Source organism: Anopheles arabiensis, chromosome 3 (assembly GCF_016920715.1).
Source record: "Anopheles arabiensis isolate DONGOLA chromosome 3, AaraD3, whole genome shotgun sequence".
Taxonomy (NCBI): domain Eukaryota; kingdom Metazoa; phylum Arthropoda; class Insecta; order Diptera; family Culicidae; genus Anopheles; species Anopheles arabiensis.
This window is the reverse complement of record NC_053518.1, coordinates 83748123-83765175: the sequence shown is the minus strand read 5'-3', so window position 1 is coordinate 83765175 and position 17053 is coordinate 83748123. Positions and strand designations below refer to the sequence as shown.

The 17053-nt window shown below is 48.2% G+C and overlaps 6 protein-coding genes across 6 annotated transcripts; 3 read left to right on the top strand and 3 right to left on the bottom strand.

Moving 5' to 3' along the window:
* Window positions 1–50: 50 nt before the first annotated feature.
* Window positions 51–2722, top strand: LOC120901213 (the record flags this gene model as incomplete). The annotated part of the gene is made up of 1 exon (XM_040308919.1): window positions 51–2722. A coding segment is annotated over exon 1 (2544 nt), but the record flags the coding sequence as incomplete, so codon positions are not given.
* Window positions 2723–2727: 5 nt separating this feature from the next.
* LOC120899810 (protein obstructor-E-like) lies at window positions 2728–3853 on the top strand. Its single transcript, XM_040306037.1, has one exon. It carries the CDS (start codon window positions 2818–2820, stop codon window positions 3721–3723), a length of 906 nt encoding a protein of 301 aa, XP_040161971.1. The 5' UTR covers window positions 2728–2817; the 3' UTR covers window positions 3724–3853.
* A 765-nt stretch (window positions 3854–4618) lies between these two features.
* LOC120899812 lies at window positions 4619–5496 on the bottom strand. The gene has a single exon (XM_040306038.1). The coding sequence runs from the start codon at window positions 5468–5470 to the stop codon at window positions 4667–4669; it is 804 nt and encodes a 267-aa protein (XP_040161972.1). The 5' UTR covers window positions 5471–5496; the 3' UTR covers window positions 4619–4666.
* Window positions 5497–5586: 90 nt separating this feature from the next.
* Window positions 5587–13130, bottom strand: LOC120901212. The gene is made up of 4 exons (XM_040308918.1): window positions 12190–13130; window positions 9430–9577; window positions 8321–8548; window positions 5587–6566 (listed from the first exon to the last, which is right to left on the bottom strand). The coding sequence occupies exons 1-4, from the start codon at window positions 13104–13106 to the stop codon at window positions 5649–5651; spliced, it is 2211 nt and encodes a 736-aa protein (XP_040164852.1). The 5' UTR covers window positions 13107–13130; the 3' UTR covers window positions 5587–5648.
* On the top strand, window positions 8216–11373 carry LOC120899809. The gene has a single exon (XM_040306036.1). It carries the CDS (start codon window positions 8307–8309, stop codon window positions 11241–11243), a length of 2937 nt encoding a protein of 978 aa, XP_040161970.1. The 5' UTR covers window positions 8216–8306; the 3' UTR covers window positions 11244–11373.
* LOC120899813 (protein obstructor-E-like) lies at window positions 13104–14113 on the bottom strand. The gene has a single exon (XM_040306039.1). It carries the CDS (start codon window positions 13879–13881, stop codon window positions 13165–13167), a length of 717 nt encoding a protein of 238 aa, XP_040161973.1. The 5' UTR covers window positions 13882–14113; the 3' UTR covers window positions 13104–13164.
* Between the last annotated feature and the right edge of the window lie 2940 nt (window positions 14114–17053).

Sequence of the window (17053 nt, the reverse complement as noted above, 5' to 3'; positions counted from 1 at the left end):
TCGCTGTTCGATCTCAATCATACCAACGAGATCTACGATCGAAGGTTCCGATATGCACTGCATTCAATTCCGGCAGTGCGCTACAGATAAAGCAAAGAGATGGCAACTCAATTTACATTAAATTGCCACTGCACATACGTGGACAGCTTCAGTAGCGTGAAGACATCACTCGGGTGCAATGAGAAGAAAGTCTAGATTTGAAGTTGTGGCTCTAGTGCTGCTTGCTTTCGCCTTACCAGTAAAACCGGACGAAAAGCTAGCCTATTCCGTCGCTAAAAATGATCATTCGATCGAATCGGTTTGTGTTGGTGTGAATGCCGGTATCCATCCGCATCCGGATCCTGCTCTGTGCTACGTTTTCATTACGTGCACATTCGAACAATCGACTGCTTACCAGTGTGCGGAGGGGTTTGTGTTTGATCGTGCCATGCTTCGCTGCATTCCTGGCGATCGCGATCAGTGTCCGGAGCGTACCGAGCCCGATTGGGATCAGTTCTGTTCGGGTGTTTCGTACGCGTTCTACGCCTATCCAGCGGTATGCTGGGAGTTTGTGTTCTGTTCGCTAGGCAATGCCAATCGCTACTCGTGCCCGATGGGTGAGATATGGTCACAGAGAGAAGGAGCTTGCCTACCCGGCAATTGGGATACCTGTGAGCTGTTGGAGTTGGAGCTATCCTGTCAAAACCGTTCAAATGGAGTGTTGCCTCATCCAACCGACTGCACCAGCTTTTTAGAGTGTAACAATGGCCAGACAACGATCAGTGAGTGTTCAAGGGGAGAAGTGTTTGACCAGACGCTGGAAAGGTGCGTTGCAGGCAATACGGAAACTTGCGTTCGCGCTGACAACGTCTGTAGAGATAGGGCCGATGGTACGGTACTGGCTCATCCGAATGAGTGTGATCTATTCATGCTCTGTCAAGGAGGACAGGAAGTGGCAAATCCTTGCCCATCGGGAGAAATATTAAACGTACAGGCCCAGTTCTGTGTCCCGGGCAATGCAGACACCTGCCAGTTTCATCCAGTCGAGACGATGTGCCAGAACGCGAGCGTAGGTGCGATCTATCCTCATCCGAATAGCTGTACGCAGTTTGTAAGTTGCATCACCAGTCAAGGAGTAACGACTTTCTGCCCGGCGGGACAGATTTTTCACGCACCGAGTGGATCTTGCCGAGTGGGCAATACCAATACTTGCGAATTGATCGTTGACGTGTGTGAAGGCCAAGCCGATTTCTCAGTGCTGCAACATCCGAGTATTTGCTCACTGTTTATTTGGTGTCAAGGTGGAACCGTAACCGCTCAACCGTGTCCTAATGGAGAAATCCTGCGCCCCGATGCACAGTTCTGTGTTCCAGGCAATCAACTTACCTGTGAGTTTGATCCCATCGATCGGATGTGTGTGGGACAGATTGATTCCGTAAGCTTCCCGCATCCAACCGAGTGTGCAAAGTTTGTGGCGTGTTTAAGAGGCGAAACTCTTGTGCAAACCTGTCCGAAAGGAAGTGTGTATCACGCTTCAACACGTTCCTGTGTTCCGGGAAACGACGACACTTGTGAGCGATTCGATAGCATCTGTTCCGGGCGCCCCGATGGTATCATACCGCACCCAACAACGTGTAACGCGTTCGTTTACTGTACGTCCGGGCAGGCCGTGTTCGAGCAGTGCGGTCCGGGCACGATCTTCAAGCAGGGGATGAGTGGTTGTGTGGTGGGCAACACGGAAACTTGCACCGAGGCGAAAACTATCTGTACCGATCACGCGGATCATACCCTTGTGGGTCATCCAAGCGAATGCAATCTTATCGTGGTGTGTATGATGCAACAACCAACCTTAAGGTCTTGTCCAGTGGGGGAAATATTTAACTCTACTACATTGCTTTGCATCCCGGGAGATCTGAACACCTGCCAGGTACATCCCGTAGAAACAATGTGCAGAAACCGGCCGTACGGAGCGGTTTATCCTCATCCGAGTGATTGTACACAGTTTGTTCGCTGTGCTGGCGAGCAGCCGAACGTCCAAGTGTGTCCCGCTGGGCATGTTCTGCACCATTCAAGTATGTCCTGTCGCCCGGGAGACACCAACACCTGTGAGGTGATGGAAAACGTGTGTCAAAATCAAACGGATGGCGTAATCCTGCAGCATCCAAGTCTCTGTGGACATTTCGTGTGGTGTCAGAGTGGTGCTATAACCATAAATCCTTGCCCCGTTGGGGAAATTCTTCGTCCGGATGTACAGTTCTGTGTTCCTGGCAATCTAACAACTTGTGAATACGCACCCATCGATCGTATGTGCTTGGGGCAGGCTGATCACATTCGCTTCCCGCATCCAACGGAATGTGCGTCGTTCGTAGCATGCCAGGGACAGAACGGTGTCGTCCAGAGTTGCCCAGCTGGCAGTGTGTACAGTGCTAAAGCACGCTCCTGTATGCCCGGCAATGAGGCCACTTGTGAGCGGTTTGAAAATATTTGCTTTGGACGACCGGAAAGCATGATTGCTCATCCGAATACCTGTACAGCTTACATCCATTGCTCCTCCAACTTGGCAGTCTACCAGCAGTGTGCTCCAGGGACCGTTTTCGAGCCCAGCCTTGGAGGTTGCGTTGTTGGTAATACAGAAACATGCACACGGAATGATGGAATGTGTGTTGGGCAGCCCGATGGATCGATTCTTACACATCCCAACGAGTGTGATCTTTACATCTTATGTGTGTCCCAGCAGGCAGCTCTCTTCGCTGCCCTCCAGGCGAAATTTTAAACGAACAGGCGCAGATCTGTGCCCCGGGAAATGTAACCTCCTGCCAGTTCAATCCCGTCGAAACGATGTGCCACAATAAGCTCAACAACGCAATTTATCCTCACCCTAACGAGTGCTGGCGGTTTGTGCAGTGCAGCGATGGGCAGGGTATCGTAAAAGATTGTCCTCCAGGGGAGATTCTACACGGTTCAACAAGAACTTGTCGACCGGGCAATACAGCAACCTGCCAGTTTCTTGATGGAGTGTGTCAAGGTCGCCCAGATGGATGGGTGATCGAGCATCAAAGTCTCTGTGGTCATTTCATTCAATGCCAGCAAGGTGTAGCATCGGTTCACTCGTGCCCTGGTGGAGAGATTCTACGCCCTGACGCTCAGTTATGTGTGCCGGGGAATCCTACCTCTTGTGTGTTTGATCCAGTAGAGAAAATGTGTATGGGACGGCCAGATGGACGCGTATATCCACATCCGAACAATTGTACACAGTACTTGCGCTGTCAAAATTCGCAACCAACGCTCGAGACTTGTCGTCCTGGAACCATCTTCCGCGCAACGACACAATCCTGCGTCGCTGGCAATGGTGATACGTGCACGTTCCTTGATTATTCGTGTGCAGGACGTCCCGATGGAGTGATACCTCATCCGGAGGGTTGTGCGCTGTTCCTGCTGTGCACATCGGGCTTTACGGCTGCTTTCCGCTGTCCGGAGGGTGAGATCTTACATCCGGAGTTCCTGATCTGTGCGGCAGGTAATGCTGATGACTGCTCGTTGGCTCCGGTCACTACTGAGCCATCGATCATTTCCGTTTGTGAGGGTCGTCCCGATGGAAACTACACGCATCCACTGCTGTGTTATATGTTTATTCATTGTACAAACGGAGCCACAGAGATTCGTTCCTGTCCAAAGGATCAGATCTTTGTTGGTGCTATTCGAGGTTGTGCGCCGGGCAATCAAGAATCGTGCATTCCGCTGTAAATAGGGAAAGAAGAACGAGATTTTTATTTCAAAACAACATAACTACAGATTGGGCAGTATTTTCGGAAATAACTTAATTCTGAAGTTTGGAAATACATGAATAAAATCTTTCAAATCGCAAGCAAAACAATTATTCGCCGCACCGTGTATTATTTTGGTATTATTCGCCGCACCATGTGGTGAGAAAATATATACATCACTGTAAAGGAGTTGAAGCAACATAAATCAATAAACGCATTCTTATCTCATTTGTTGTGTCCATCCACTTCTTATCATTACTGCGACAAACTGATAAACCGCTTATCCGCTTGCGCCGGTTCGGAGAGAATTCGCGGCTTGATCGTCCGGTTGAATAAATACCTCAGTAAGTGATGCGAAATGAAGCTATCACCGTGGTTGACCGTCGTTGCTGTTTCGCTGTGTCTGTTCCATCTTAAAGTACAGGGAGAAAGCTACATCCAACGGTTAAATGGGCCAGAAGGTCGTCGTGGTGCCGTGTTGCAGCTGTTTGGATTTCGAAGAACGATCAATATAGAGTCATCGAAGTATGAAATTAATGTGATTGAGTAAGAAAAGCTGAACTTACTAGCATTTAGAACTTCGTGAATTTCTTTTTCTAGTCGTGAAGAGACAAGCAAATGTGACAACCGTACCTCAGAAGTCTTAGCCTATACTGGCACGATGACCACTACACCCTATATGACACTGGCATTGAAAGTGCTGCTAATGGTCATACTCTGCTACACTCTCTGATAACAACACAACTACTTCCATAGTATTTGTGATATGCACTAGAAACCACGCCACGATAAGGTACTGCTGCAGTTTCGGAAGATGTTATCTTATCGGAACACTAGTAACGAATGCGATAAACAAACCCGCCCTTGCGATGACGTTAGCTTAGTTGTGTATGCACTTCTTTCTTTTATTTGTTAGGTGAACTTTACTGATTTACGGTGCACGTTTGGAAGTTACCCGGAACACACTCATTGCCCACTGCGCTGTAGATCATATCCGCGGGGCAATTTTCTAGTGAAGAGATCCAGAAGACGCACTTGAAGTACTTCTCACAGAGATAAGGATGTGCGCTTTTGCCAAAGGCGCCACAATTAGGTGCGGCACTCTGCAACTCGTTCGTTGCCACCAGCCCCGGAAGACAGCGCTGATAGTTCCAGCGAAAGATTGTATCTTCGGCACAGCTGACGGACTCCTGAGCGCCACAATCAATGTACGTACCAACTTCGTAAGGATGTTCGGCCAGCGGGAGTGATTGTCGGTTGCACGCGACTGATTCGAGCGTTCTGGCGTACCCGTTGAAGTATTCACTGCAAGAGACGTCTTCGCCACAACCTAACTTCTTCCATGAAAAATTCTCCCGATATCCACAGGACTGCACTGTTTGCAAACCTCCACTGCAAACGATGTACTTATCACAATCGGACGGGTGTGGAACGATCCCATTTGGGTTGTGAAGACAGAGCAACGATGGTTCCGCAGTTGTGTTCTCCGGTTGTGTCTCATCGCACGGGTAGAGGTCGGATGTAACGCACCGTTTGGTGGAGGGATTGAACACTTTGCCCTCTGTACAGCTGAACAGGATCCGTTCTCCACTCAGACAGCGGTAGTACTGATTGCAGGTCGAAGGATTCGAGGTGAGTTCATTCTCTACCACGCAAGACTCGGACGGACTGCTTGAAGCAACAGAGGAGCAAGCCGCGAACAGCAGAAGACTGTAGAAAACAACCATCTCGAAGGCTAATTGATTAATGATCAGAACCTTCAATAGTGACCACCTTTTTAAGCGTGCAATGCCTTTCTACGTGAGTGGATTTGAATTCATGATAAAAAATAATACATCCCTCATTCTCTGCGACAGCACATGCCATTGAACGCGTGCACTTTATTTTAAATACGCTCACTTATCACTAATTCAACAGACTCGAGCAGTCGACGGCACTTCCCTTCACACAGTGCGCTACCGTTGGGCTGAACACGAAGAACGGTGGGCACGATTCGAGCCGTAGCTGCTGCTGGACGCACGTGACGAAGCGATTGCACAGGAACGGATGGGCATAGCTACCGTCGGCACGGCTGACACAGAAATCCTCCCGAACGCTAGCCAACGTGCACGTCTCGTGCTCTCTAGGAAAACAGTCCTGATAGAGGTCGTTGAAGACAGTGCCGGAAGGGCAATGTTGATTCGCCGGGACCTCCAGCTGACAGCGGATGTACTGTGTACAGTTCATCGGGTTTGCCACGAGCGCACGACGTGCATTATCACAGAAGAATGATTCCCACGATGGACGGTGCACACACTCGGGCACGGAAGTGGTTGGTTCCGGTGTAGTGGAGGTAGTAGTTGTCTCCTCTGGACCGGATGTTACCTCAGTATTGCACTGGTACTGCAATTCTTGAACACAAAACTGTACCTCCGGTTGGAAAACGTACCCGCCGGGACAGGATAGCACAACCGGGTTCCAGAGAACGCACATTACGTACTGTCGGCAATCGTCGGGATGTGCAAAGGTGCCAAACCGGACACCCTGACACAGTTTGTTAAAATCCACTCCTTCGGCAGGTACACTCCAAAGAGCAGCAGCAACCAGCAATGCAGTGACCAGGACTTGTTGAAGAGTCATTGCGGGAAGAGAAGGTTTTCGCTGCACGATCGTATCGACACGTAAACTACTAGTGTGGAGATAAGGCAATAGGATAGTTGCTTTTAAACTGACATCAGATGTGATAAGCGATCTAAGATAGGTACATTGGATACAGTGTTGGTCTGGTGTATGTTTTCCGGGAAACGATCTACACTTAGCTTCGCAGGAATGCTTAGTAAAGGGCTTTCAGGGTGATAAAGGTAGATATAGACGCACTGTGCCTGTTGTTGTTGGTTACCGTTCTTAATTAGATCTGTTGAGATTGTGTTATTTATAGATGGGCTGGGAGATTGCAGATGATATTTGCTATAGCTTGAAAAATTTTAGAACATTGAGATATTTGCAAGGAGTGTGACAGGATCTATTTCAGTTAGCTTTGGAAACATCTAAATAGTCATTTCAAACTCAACTTCATTTCGTGTTGTTTTATTTATGTTTTCAAACAATTGTAAATTTCACATGTATAACTAAACCACCATCCCCGATAAAATACACCGCGATGAATCGAAACGTTTCTTTGCTACAGCAGTAGTTCTGAGGTTTACGCCGAAATTATTGGCTTCGAAACACAATTCAAGCAGGGAACTTATGACGACGCATTAAAAGAACAACAAACCCACACTTGTACGGAAACTAATGCAGTGTCTGTACTGGTTCAGAAATGATCTTCATTTTATGCTGGTCCTGGACCTGATGCAGAACATATGCCGGTTCTGGAAGCAATAGATCACTAAGACCCGAACACGATCCCATACATATTCTGGAGCTGATATTGTAACTATACAAAAAGAACTGTTACTGTTAGTCCAAGAACTGTTACTGAATCCATACGGATCATGGAACTGATCACACACCTAACCCAGCCCTGGAATTGCTCTTGAACCCTTTCCAGTCCTGGAAATGATAATAAATTCATTCCGGACCATGAACTCCTACCGGGCCAGGAACCAATCATGAACCCATACCGGTCCTGGAACCGCTCATGAACTCATAACGGTCCTGGATCCGATCATAATCCCATACCGATTCTTGAACCGCTATTGAACCGTTCTGAAATAACTCCCGATTTTATTCTGTTCCTGGATCTGTACCTGTTCCGAATTCGGTCCGGTACTAGAACCATATAGTTCCAGTTTCATTCGAGTAACTGCTTTTGCTGGTCGCCAAACCATAGACGGCAGTACACATGCAGCTTAGAAATTAGCGTAGAAAATAGAATAGGAATTTTAGTATAATTTTTATAGTGATAGGAACAGATAATTTTCCCAAATTTTGTGAGTAATTTAAAAACTAGATGTATTATCCAACATTATCAATCAACATTAACTCAAAATGCCACAACATTTTCCCACTGTGCACCGCATGCACCCCAATTGCATACTGTCAGGCGCTGAGCGCTTGCGCGTGAAATATTTCAAAAACGTTCACGCAGGCTTAACCTAAACCGTTTCAGCTTAACTCTCCGCTCAGCTTGACAAATCCAACCGCGGATGTGTCACTTCGGGACTCTGAAATCGATTAACGGCGTAACGATGACTGATAAAAGCAATTGTTCTGCATTGCTCAGCACAGTTAACGCCACATTCACGCATTCCGGCAGGAAGAGCGGATTTTAGACTGGGTCATAAAAATCACAAAGTCCACCTAAGCCGGGCAATTCCGGATATTCACACGTTTTGGGGGGACGTGATGCAGGGCGATCTTATCAGCGCTAGGTCAAAACAAACCACTGTAATCTGTAATCTACGCGGGGCTTATTGTATTGTGGATGATTTTCGTTAAATCGTGCGGATCATCGATGTCTCGAGAAGATTGTATAAAAGCAGCGGCTTTTGCTTACCGTGGATCATACCCATCTTAGACACCTTCAACTGTGTTTGGTTTTTATTGGACAAAACAGTGTACAAACTTTCAACTGCAACGATGAAGACACTTGCCGTAATTGTAACTGTAGCAGTGTTGGCCAGTGCTGTGATGGCAGTAAGTGAGCATGTGAGCATTGAGGAACCTTTCCGTCGTCCTGGTGGAGGAGGAGGTGGCGGTGGAAGTGGTGGTGGTGGCGGTGGAAGTAGTGGCGGAGGCAGTCGTCCACCTCCACCAGTAGCCCCTACGCCGGACAGTGGAAACTCGAGTGAAGACGACAGCAGCGACTCCAAGGAAGATGCCTACGTAAACCCCTGCAAAGGCTTGCTGATCGGTATTTTGGAGCATCCGAGCAGTTGCTACAAGTACATCAGCTGCTACAAGGAGGTGGCCACCGAGGAAACCTGCCCGCCCGATACGATCTTCGATCTGGACGAGATTACCTGCGTGCCGGGAAATCAGCGCGAATTGATCGTTGACGTGTGTGAAGGCCAAGCCGATTTCTCAGTGCTGCAACATCCGAGTATTTGCTCACTGTTTATTTGGTGTCAAGGTGGAACCGTAACCGTTCAACCGTGTCCTAATGGAGAGATCCTGCGCCCCGATGCACAGTTCTGTGTTCCAGGCAATCAACTTACCTGTGAGTTTGATCCCATCGATCGGATGTGTGTGGGACAGATTGATTCCGTAAGCTTCCCGCATCCAACCGAGTGTGCAAAGTTTGTGGCGTGTTTAAGAGGCGAAACTCTTGTGCAAACCTGTCCGAAAGGAAGTGTGTATCACGCTTCAACACGTTCCTGTGTTCCGGGAAACGACGACACTTGTGAGCGATTCGATAGCATCTGTTCCGGGCGCCCCGATGGTATCATACCGCACCCAACAACGTGTAACGCGTTCGTTTACTGTACGTCCGGGCAGGTCGTGTTCGAGCAGTGCGGTCCGGGCACGATCTTCAAGCAGGGGATGAGTGGTTGTGTGGTGGGCAACACGGAAACTTGCACCGAGGCGAAAACTATCTGTACCGATCACGCGGATCATACCCTTGTGGGTCATCCAAGCGAATGCAATCTTATCGTGGTGTGTATGATGCAACAACCAACCTTAAGGTCTTGTCCAGTGGGGGAAATATTTAACTCTACTACATTGCTTTGCATCCCGGGAGATCTGAACACCTGCCAGGTACATCCCGTAGAAACAATGTGCAGAAACCGGCCGTACGGAGCGGTTTATCCTCATCCGAGTGATTGTACACAGTTTGTTCGCTGTGCTGGCGAGCAGCCGAACGTCCAAGTGTGTCCCGCTGGGCATGTTCTGCACCATTCAAGTATGTCCTGTCGCCCGGGAGACACCAACACCTGTGAGGTGATGGAAAACGTGTGTCAAAATCAAACGGATGGCGTAATCCTGCAGCATCCAAGTCTCTGTGGACATTTCGTGTGGTGTCAGAGTGGTGCTATAACCATAAATCCTTGCCCCGTTGGGGAAATTCTTCGTCCGGATGTACAGTTCTGTGTTCCTGGCAATCTAACAACTTGTGAATACGCACCCATCGATCGTATGTGCTTGGGGCAGGCTGATCACATTCGCTTCCCGCATCCAACGGAATGTGCGTCGTTCGTAGCATGCCAGGGACAGAACGGTGTCGTCCAGAGTTGCCCAGCTGGCAGTGTGTACAGTGCTAAAGCACGCTCCTGTATGCCCGGCAATGAGGCCACTTGTGAGCGGTTTGAAAATATTTGCTTTGGACGACCGGAAAGCATGATTGCTCATCCGAATACCTGTACAGCTTACATCCATTGCTCCTCCAACTTGGCAGTCTACCAGCAGTGTGCTCCAGGGACCGTTTTCGAGCCCAGCCTTGGAGGTTGCGTTGTTGGTAATACAGAAACATGCACACGGAATGATGGAATGTGTGTTGGGCAGCCCGATGGATCGATTCTTACACATCCCAACGAGTGTGATCTTTACATCTTATGTGTGTCCCAGCAGGCAGCTCCTCTTCGCTGCCCTCCAGGCGAAATTTTAAACGAACAGGCGCAGATCTGTGCCCCGGGAAATGTAACCTCCTGCCAGTTCAATCCCGTCGAAACGATGTGCCACAATAAGCTCAACAACGCAATTTATCCTCACCCTAACGAGTGCTGGCGGTTTGTGCAGTGCAGCGATGGGCAGGGTATCGTAAAAGATTGTCCTCCAGGGGAGATTCTACACGGTTCAACAAGAACTTGTCGACCGGGCAATACAGTAACCTGCCAGTTTCTTGATGGAGTGTGTCAAGGTCGCCCAGATGGATGGGTGATCGAGCATCAAAGTCTCTGTGGTCATTTCATTCAATGCCAGCAAGGTGTAGCATCGGTTCACTCGTGCCCTGGTGGAGAGATTCTACGCCCTGACGCTCAGTTATGTGTGCCGGGGAATCCTACCTCTTGTGTGTTTGATCCAGTAGAGAAAATGTGTATGGGACGGCCAGATGGACGCGTATATCCACATCCGAACAATTGTACACAGTACTTGCGCTGTCAAAATTCGCAACCAACGCTCGAGACTTGTCGTCCTGGAACCATCTTCCGCGCAACGACACAATCCTGCGTCGCTGGCAATGGTGATACGTGCACGTTCCTTGATTATTCGTGTGCAGGACGTCCCGATGGAGTGATACCTCATCCGGAGGGTTGTGCGCTGTTCCTGCTGTGCACATCGGGCTTTACGGCTGCTTTCCGCTGTCCGGAGGGTGAGATCTTACATCCGGAGTTCCTGATCTGTGCGGCAGGTAATGCTGATGACTGCTCGTTGGCTCCGGTCACTACTGAGCCATCGATCATTTCCGTTTGTGAGGGTCGTCCCGATGGAAACTACACGCATCCACTGCTGTGTTATATGTTTATTCATTGTACAAACGGAGCCACAGAGATTCGTTCCTGTCCAAAGGATCAGATCTTTGTTGGTGCTATTCGAGGTTGTGCGCCGGGCAATCAAGAATCGTGCATTCCGCTGTAAATAGGGAAAGAAGAACGAGATTTTTATTTCAAAACAACATAACTACAGATTGGGCTGTATTTTCGGAAATAACTTAATTCTGAAGTTTGGAAATACATGAATAAAATCTTTCAAATCGCAAGCAAAACAATTATTCGCCGCACCGTGTATTATTTTGGTATTATTCGCCGCACCATGTGGTGAGAAAATATATACATCACTGTAAAGGAGTTGAAGCAACATAAATCAATAAACGCATTCTTATCTCATTTGTTGTGTCCATCCACTTCTTATCATTACTGCGACAAACTGATAAACCGCTTATCCGCTTGCGCCGGTTCGGAGAGAATTCGCGGCTTGATCGTCCGGTTGAATAAATACCTCAGTAAGTGATGCGAAATGAAGCTATCACCGTGGTTGACCGTCGTTGCTGTTTCGCTGTGTCTGTTCCATCTTAAAGTACAGGGAGAAAGCTACATCCAACGGTTAAATGGGCCAGAAGGTCGTCGTGGTGCCGTGTTGCAGATGTTTGGATTTCGAAGATCGATCAATATAGAGACATCGAAGTATGAAATTAATGTGATTGAGTAAGAAAAGCTGAACTAACTAGAATTTTGAACTTCGTGAATTTCCTTTTCTAGTCGTGAAGAGACAAGTAAATGTGACAACCGTACCTCTGAAGTCTTTGCGTATACTGGTACGATGACCACTACACCCTATATGACACTGGCATTGAAAGTGCTGCTAATGGTCATACTCTGCTACACTCTCTGATAACAACACAACTACTTTCATAGTATTTGTGATATGCACTAGAAACCACGCCACGATAAGGTACAGCTGCAGTTTCGGAAGATGTTATCTTATCGGAACACTAGTACGAATGCGATAAACAAACCCGCCCTTGCGATGACGTTAGCTTAGTTGTGTATGCACTTCTTTCTTTTATTTGTTAGGTGAACTTCACTGATTTACGGTGCACGTTTGGAAGTTACCCGGAACACACTCATTGCCCTCTGCGCTGTAGATCATATCCGCGGGGCAATTTTCTAGTGAAGAGATCCAGAAGACGCACTTGAAGTATTTCTCGCAGAGATAAGGATGTGCGCCTTTGCCAAAGGCGCCACAATTAGGTGCGGCACTCTGCAACTCGTTCGTTGCCACCAGCCCCGGAAGACAGCGCTGATAGTTCCAGCGAAAGATTGTACCTTCGACGCAGCTGACAGACTCCTGAGCGCCACAGTCAATGTACGTACCAACTTCGTAAGGATGTTCCGCCAGCGGGAGTGATTGTCGGTTGCACGCGACTGATTCGAGCGTTCTGGCGTACCCGTTGAAGTATTCACTGCAAGAGACGTCTTCGCCACAACCTAACTTCTTCCATGAAAAATTCTCCCGATATCCACAGTACTGCACTGTTTGCAAACCTCCACTGCAAACGATGTACTTATCACAATCGGACGGGTGTGGAACGATCCCATTTGGGTTGTGAAGACAGAGCAACGATGGTTCCGCTGTTGTGATCTCCGGTTGTGTCTCATCGCACGGGTAGAGGTCGGATGTAACGCACCGTTTGGTGGAGGGATTGAACACTTTGCCCTCTGTACAGCTGAACAGGATCCGTTCTCCATTAAGACAGCGGTAGTACTGATTGCAGGTCGAGGGATTCGAGGTGAGTTCATTCTCTACCACGCAAGACTCGGACGGACTGCTTGAAGCAACAGAAGAACAAGCCGCGAACAGCAAAAGACTGTAGAAAGCAATCATCTCGAAGGCTAATTGATTACTGATCAGAACCTTCAATAGTGACCACCTTTTTAAGCGTGCAATGCCTTTCTGCGTGAGTGGATTTGAATTCATGATAAAAAATAATACATCCTCCATTCTCTGCGACAGCACATGCCATCGAACGCGTGCACTTTATTTTAAATACGCTAACTTATCACTGATTCAACAGACTCGAGCAGTCGACGGCACTTCCCTTCACACAGTGCGCTACCGTTGGGCTGAACACGAAGAACGGTGGGCACGATTCGAGCCGTAGCTGCTGCTGGACGCACGTGACGAAGCGATTGCACAGGAACGGATGGGCATAGCTACCGTCGGCACGGCTGACACAGAAATCCTCCCGAACGCTAGCCAACGTGCACGTCTCGTGCTCTCTAGGAAAACAGTCCTGATAGAGGTCGTTGAAGACAGTGCCGGCAGGGCAATGTTGATTCGCCGGGACCTCCAGCTGACAGCGGATGTACTGTGTACAGTTCATCGGGTTTGCCACGAGCGCACGACGTGCATTATCACAGAAGAATGATTCCCACGATGGACGGTGCACACACTCGGGCACGGAAGTGGTTGGTTCCGGTGTAGTGGAGGTAGTAGTTGTCTCCTCTGGACCGGATGTTACCTCAGTATTGCACTGGTACTGCGATTCTTGAACACAAAACTGTACCTCCGGTTGGAAAACGTACCCGCCGGGACAGGATAGCACAACCGGGTTCCAGAGAACGCACATTACGTACTGTCGGCAATCGTCGGGATGTGCAAAGGTGCCAAACCGGACACCCTGACACAGTTTGTTAAAATCCACTCCTTCGGCAGGTACACTCCAAAGAGCAGCAGCAACCAGCAATGCAGTGACCAGGACTTGTTGAAGAGTCATTGCGGGAAGAGAAGGTTTTCGCTGCACGATCGTATCGACACGTAAACTACTAGTGTGGAGATAAGGCAATAGGATAGTTGCTTTTAAACTGACATCAGATGTGATAAGCGATCTAAGATAGGTACATTGGATACAGTGTTGGTCTGGTGTATGTTTTCCGGGAAACGATCTACACTTAGCTTCGCAGGAATGCTTAGTAAAGGGCTTTCAGGGTGATAAAGGTAGATATAGACGCACTGTGCCTGTTGTTGTTGGTTACCGTTCTTAATTAGATCTGTTGAGATTGTGTTATTTATAGATGGGCTGGGAGATTGCAGATGATATTTGCTATAGCTTGAAAAATTTTAGAACATTGAGATATTTGCAAGGAGTGTGACAGGATCTATTTCAGTTAGCTTTGGAAACATCTAAATAGTCATTTCAAACTCAACTTCATTTCGTGTTGTTTTATTTATGTTTTCAAACAATTGTAAATTTCACATGTATAACTAAACCACCATCCCCGATAAAATACACCGCGATGAATCGAAACGTTTCTTTGCTACAGCAGTAGTTCTGAGGTTTACGCCGAAATTATTGGCTTCGAAACACAATTCAAGCAGGGAACTTATGACGACGCATTAAAAGAACAACAAACCCACACTTGTACGGAAACTAATGCAGTGTCTGTACTGGTTCAGAAATGATCTTCATTTTATGCTGGTCCTGGACCTGATGCAGAACATATGCCGGTTCTGGAAGCAATAGATCACTAAGACCCGAACACGATCCCATACATATTCTGGAGCTGATATTGTAACTATACAAAAAGAACTGTTACTGTTAGTCCAAGAACTGTTACTGAATCCATACGGATCATGGAACTGATCACACACCTAACCCAGCCCTGGAATTGCTCTTGAACCCTTTCCAGTCCTGGAAATGATAATAAATTCATTCCGGACCATGAACTCCTACCGGGCCAGGAACCAATCATGAACCCATACCGGTCCTGGAACCGCTCATGAACTCATAACGGTCCTGGATCCGATCATAATCCCATACCGATTCTTGAACCGCTATTGAACCGTTCTGAAATAACTCCCGATTTTATTCTGTTCCTGGATCTGTACCTGTTCCGAATTCGGTCCGGTACTAGAACCATATAGTTCCAGTTTCATTCGAGTAACTGCTTTTGCTGGTCGCCAAACCATAGACGGCAGTACACATGCAGCTTAGAAATTAGCGTAGAAAATAGAATAGGAATTTTAGTATAATTTTTATAGTGATAGGAACAGATAATTTTCCCAAATTTTGTGAGTAATTTAAAAACTAGATGTATTATCCAACATTATCAATCAACATTAACTCAAAATGCCACAACATTTTCCCACTGTGCACCGCATGCACCCCAATTGCATACTGTCAGGCGCTGAGCGCTTGCGCGTGAAATATTTCAAAAACGTTCACGCAGGCTTAACCTAAACCGTTTCAGCTTAACTCTCCGCTCAGCTTGACAAATCCAACCGCGGATGTGTCACTTCGGGACACTGAAATCGATTAACGGCGTAACGATGACTGATAAAAGCAATTGTTCTGCATTGCTCAGCACAGTTCACGCCACATTCACGCATACCTCACTGTATTGAATATTCTCTTCCCACAACCTTTGGACTAGACGAACCGCACCACAATCGCGATTGTTATGATTTGTACAACAAACTGTCTGTCACTGATAACTCCACAATCTAGTAAACAATCGAATTTTCTCCACCGACTAAACCGTGATTTGGCACCATTTCTTTCAGCGCAAGCAGGTGCGTGTTGTAAAGAGTTATTTTTAACCTTCGATTGGCGGCAGGAAGAGCGGATTTTAGACTGGGTCATAAAAATCACAAAGTCCACCTAAGCCGGGCAATTCCGGATATTCACACGTTTTGGGGGGACGTGATGCAGGGCGATCTTATCAGCGCTAGGTCAAAACAAACCACTGTAATCTGTAATCTACGCGGGGCTTATTGTATTGTGGATGATTTTCGTTAAATCGTGCGGATCATCGATGTCTCGAGAAGATTGTATAAAAGCAGCGGCTTTTGCTTACCGTGGATCATACCCATCTTAGACACCTTCAACTGTGTTTGGTTTTTATTGGACAAAACAGTGTACAAACTTTCAACTGCAACGATGAAGACACTTGCCGTAATTGTAACTGTAGCAGTGTTGGCCAGTGCTGTGATGGCAGTAAGTGAGCATGTGAGCATTGAGGAACCTTTCCGTCGTCCTGGTGGAGGAGGAGGTGGCGGTGGAAGTGGTGGTGGTGGCGGTGGAAGTAGTGGCGGAGGCAGTCGTCCACCTCCACCAGTAGCCCCTACGCCGGACAGTGGAAACTCGAGTGAAGACGACAGCAGCGACTCCAAGGAAGATGCCTACGTAAACCCCTGCAAAGGCTTGCTGATCGGTATTTTGGAGCATCCGAGCAGTTGCTACAAGTACATCAGCTGCTACAAGGAGGTGGCCACCGAGGAAACCTGCCCGCCCGATAGATCTTCGATCTGGACGAGATTACCTGCGTGCCGGGAAATCAGCGCACCTGTCGGAAGGAGGGTGACCCTTACCCACTCCCGACCGACATGTGCCGGGGCATAGTGCTGGGAACGATGGTCCACCCGGAGGACTGCAACAAGTACGTCAGCTGTCTGCTCGGGCGGGCCCGCGAACGTTCCTGCCGGTCCGGGTTCGTGTTCTCCGAGCGGCTGTTCGTGTGTCTGCCGGGCGATCTGAACTCCTGCACGGTGACGCTGCTGCCGACGACGTCCACCATCGCGCCGGAAGACATTCGCCCGCTGCCGAGCGATATCTGCCGCCGGAACAGTGTGGCGTTCGGTGTGCTGCCGCATCCGCAGTTCTGCACCAAGTACGTCACCTGCACGCTGTGGATCCCGGCCGAGCGCGACTGTGACCGGTTCAAGGTGTTCAGTGAGCGGTTCTCCATGTGCATGATCGGTGATGTGAATCGCTGCCGTCCGATTCTGGGACGGGAAGCAGAGCTGGAGCTGCAGTAGAGTGGAGCGGAATGAAGGACTCTTAGCTACCTGTTTAGAATGTAATAAATATTGTTTCTGCTTATTTTTGTACATCATTACTTACTAGTGAGTGTTTCTTTCTTGCTCTGTCATTACGTCTTCGTGATGAC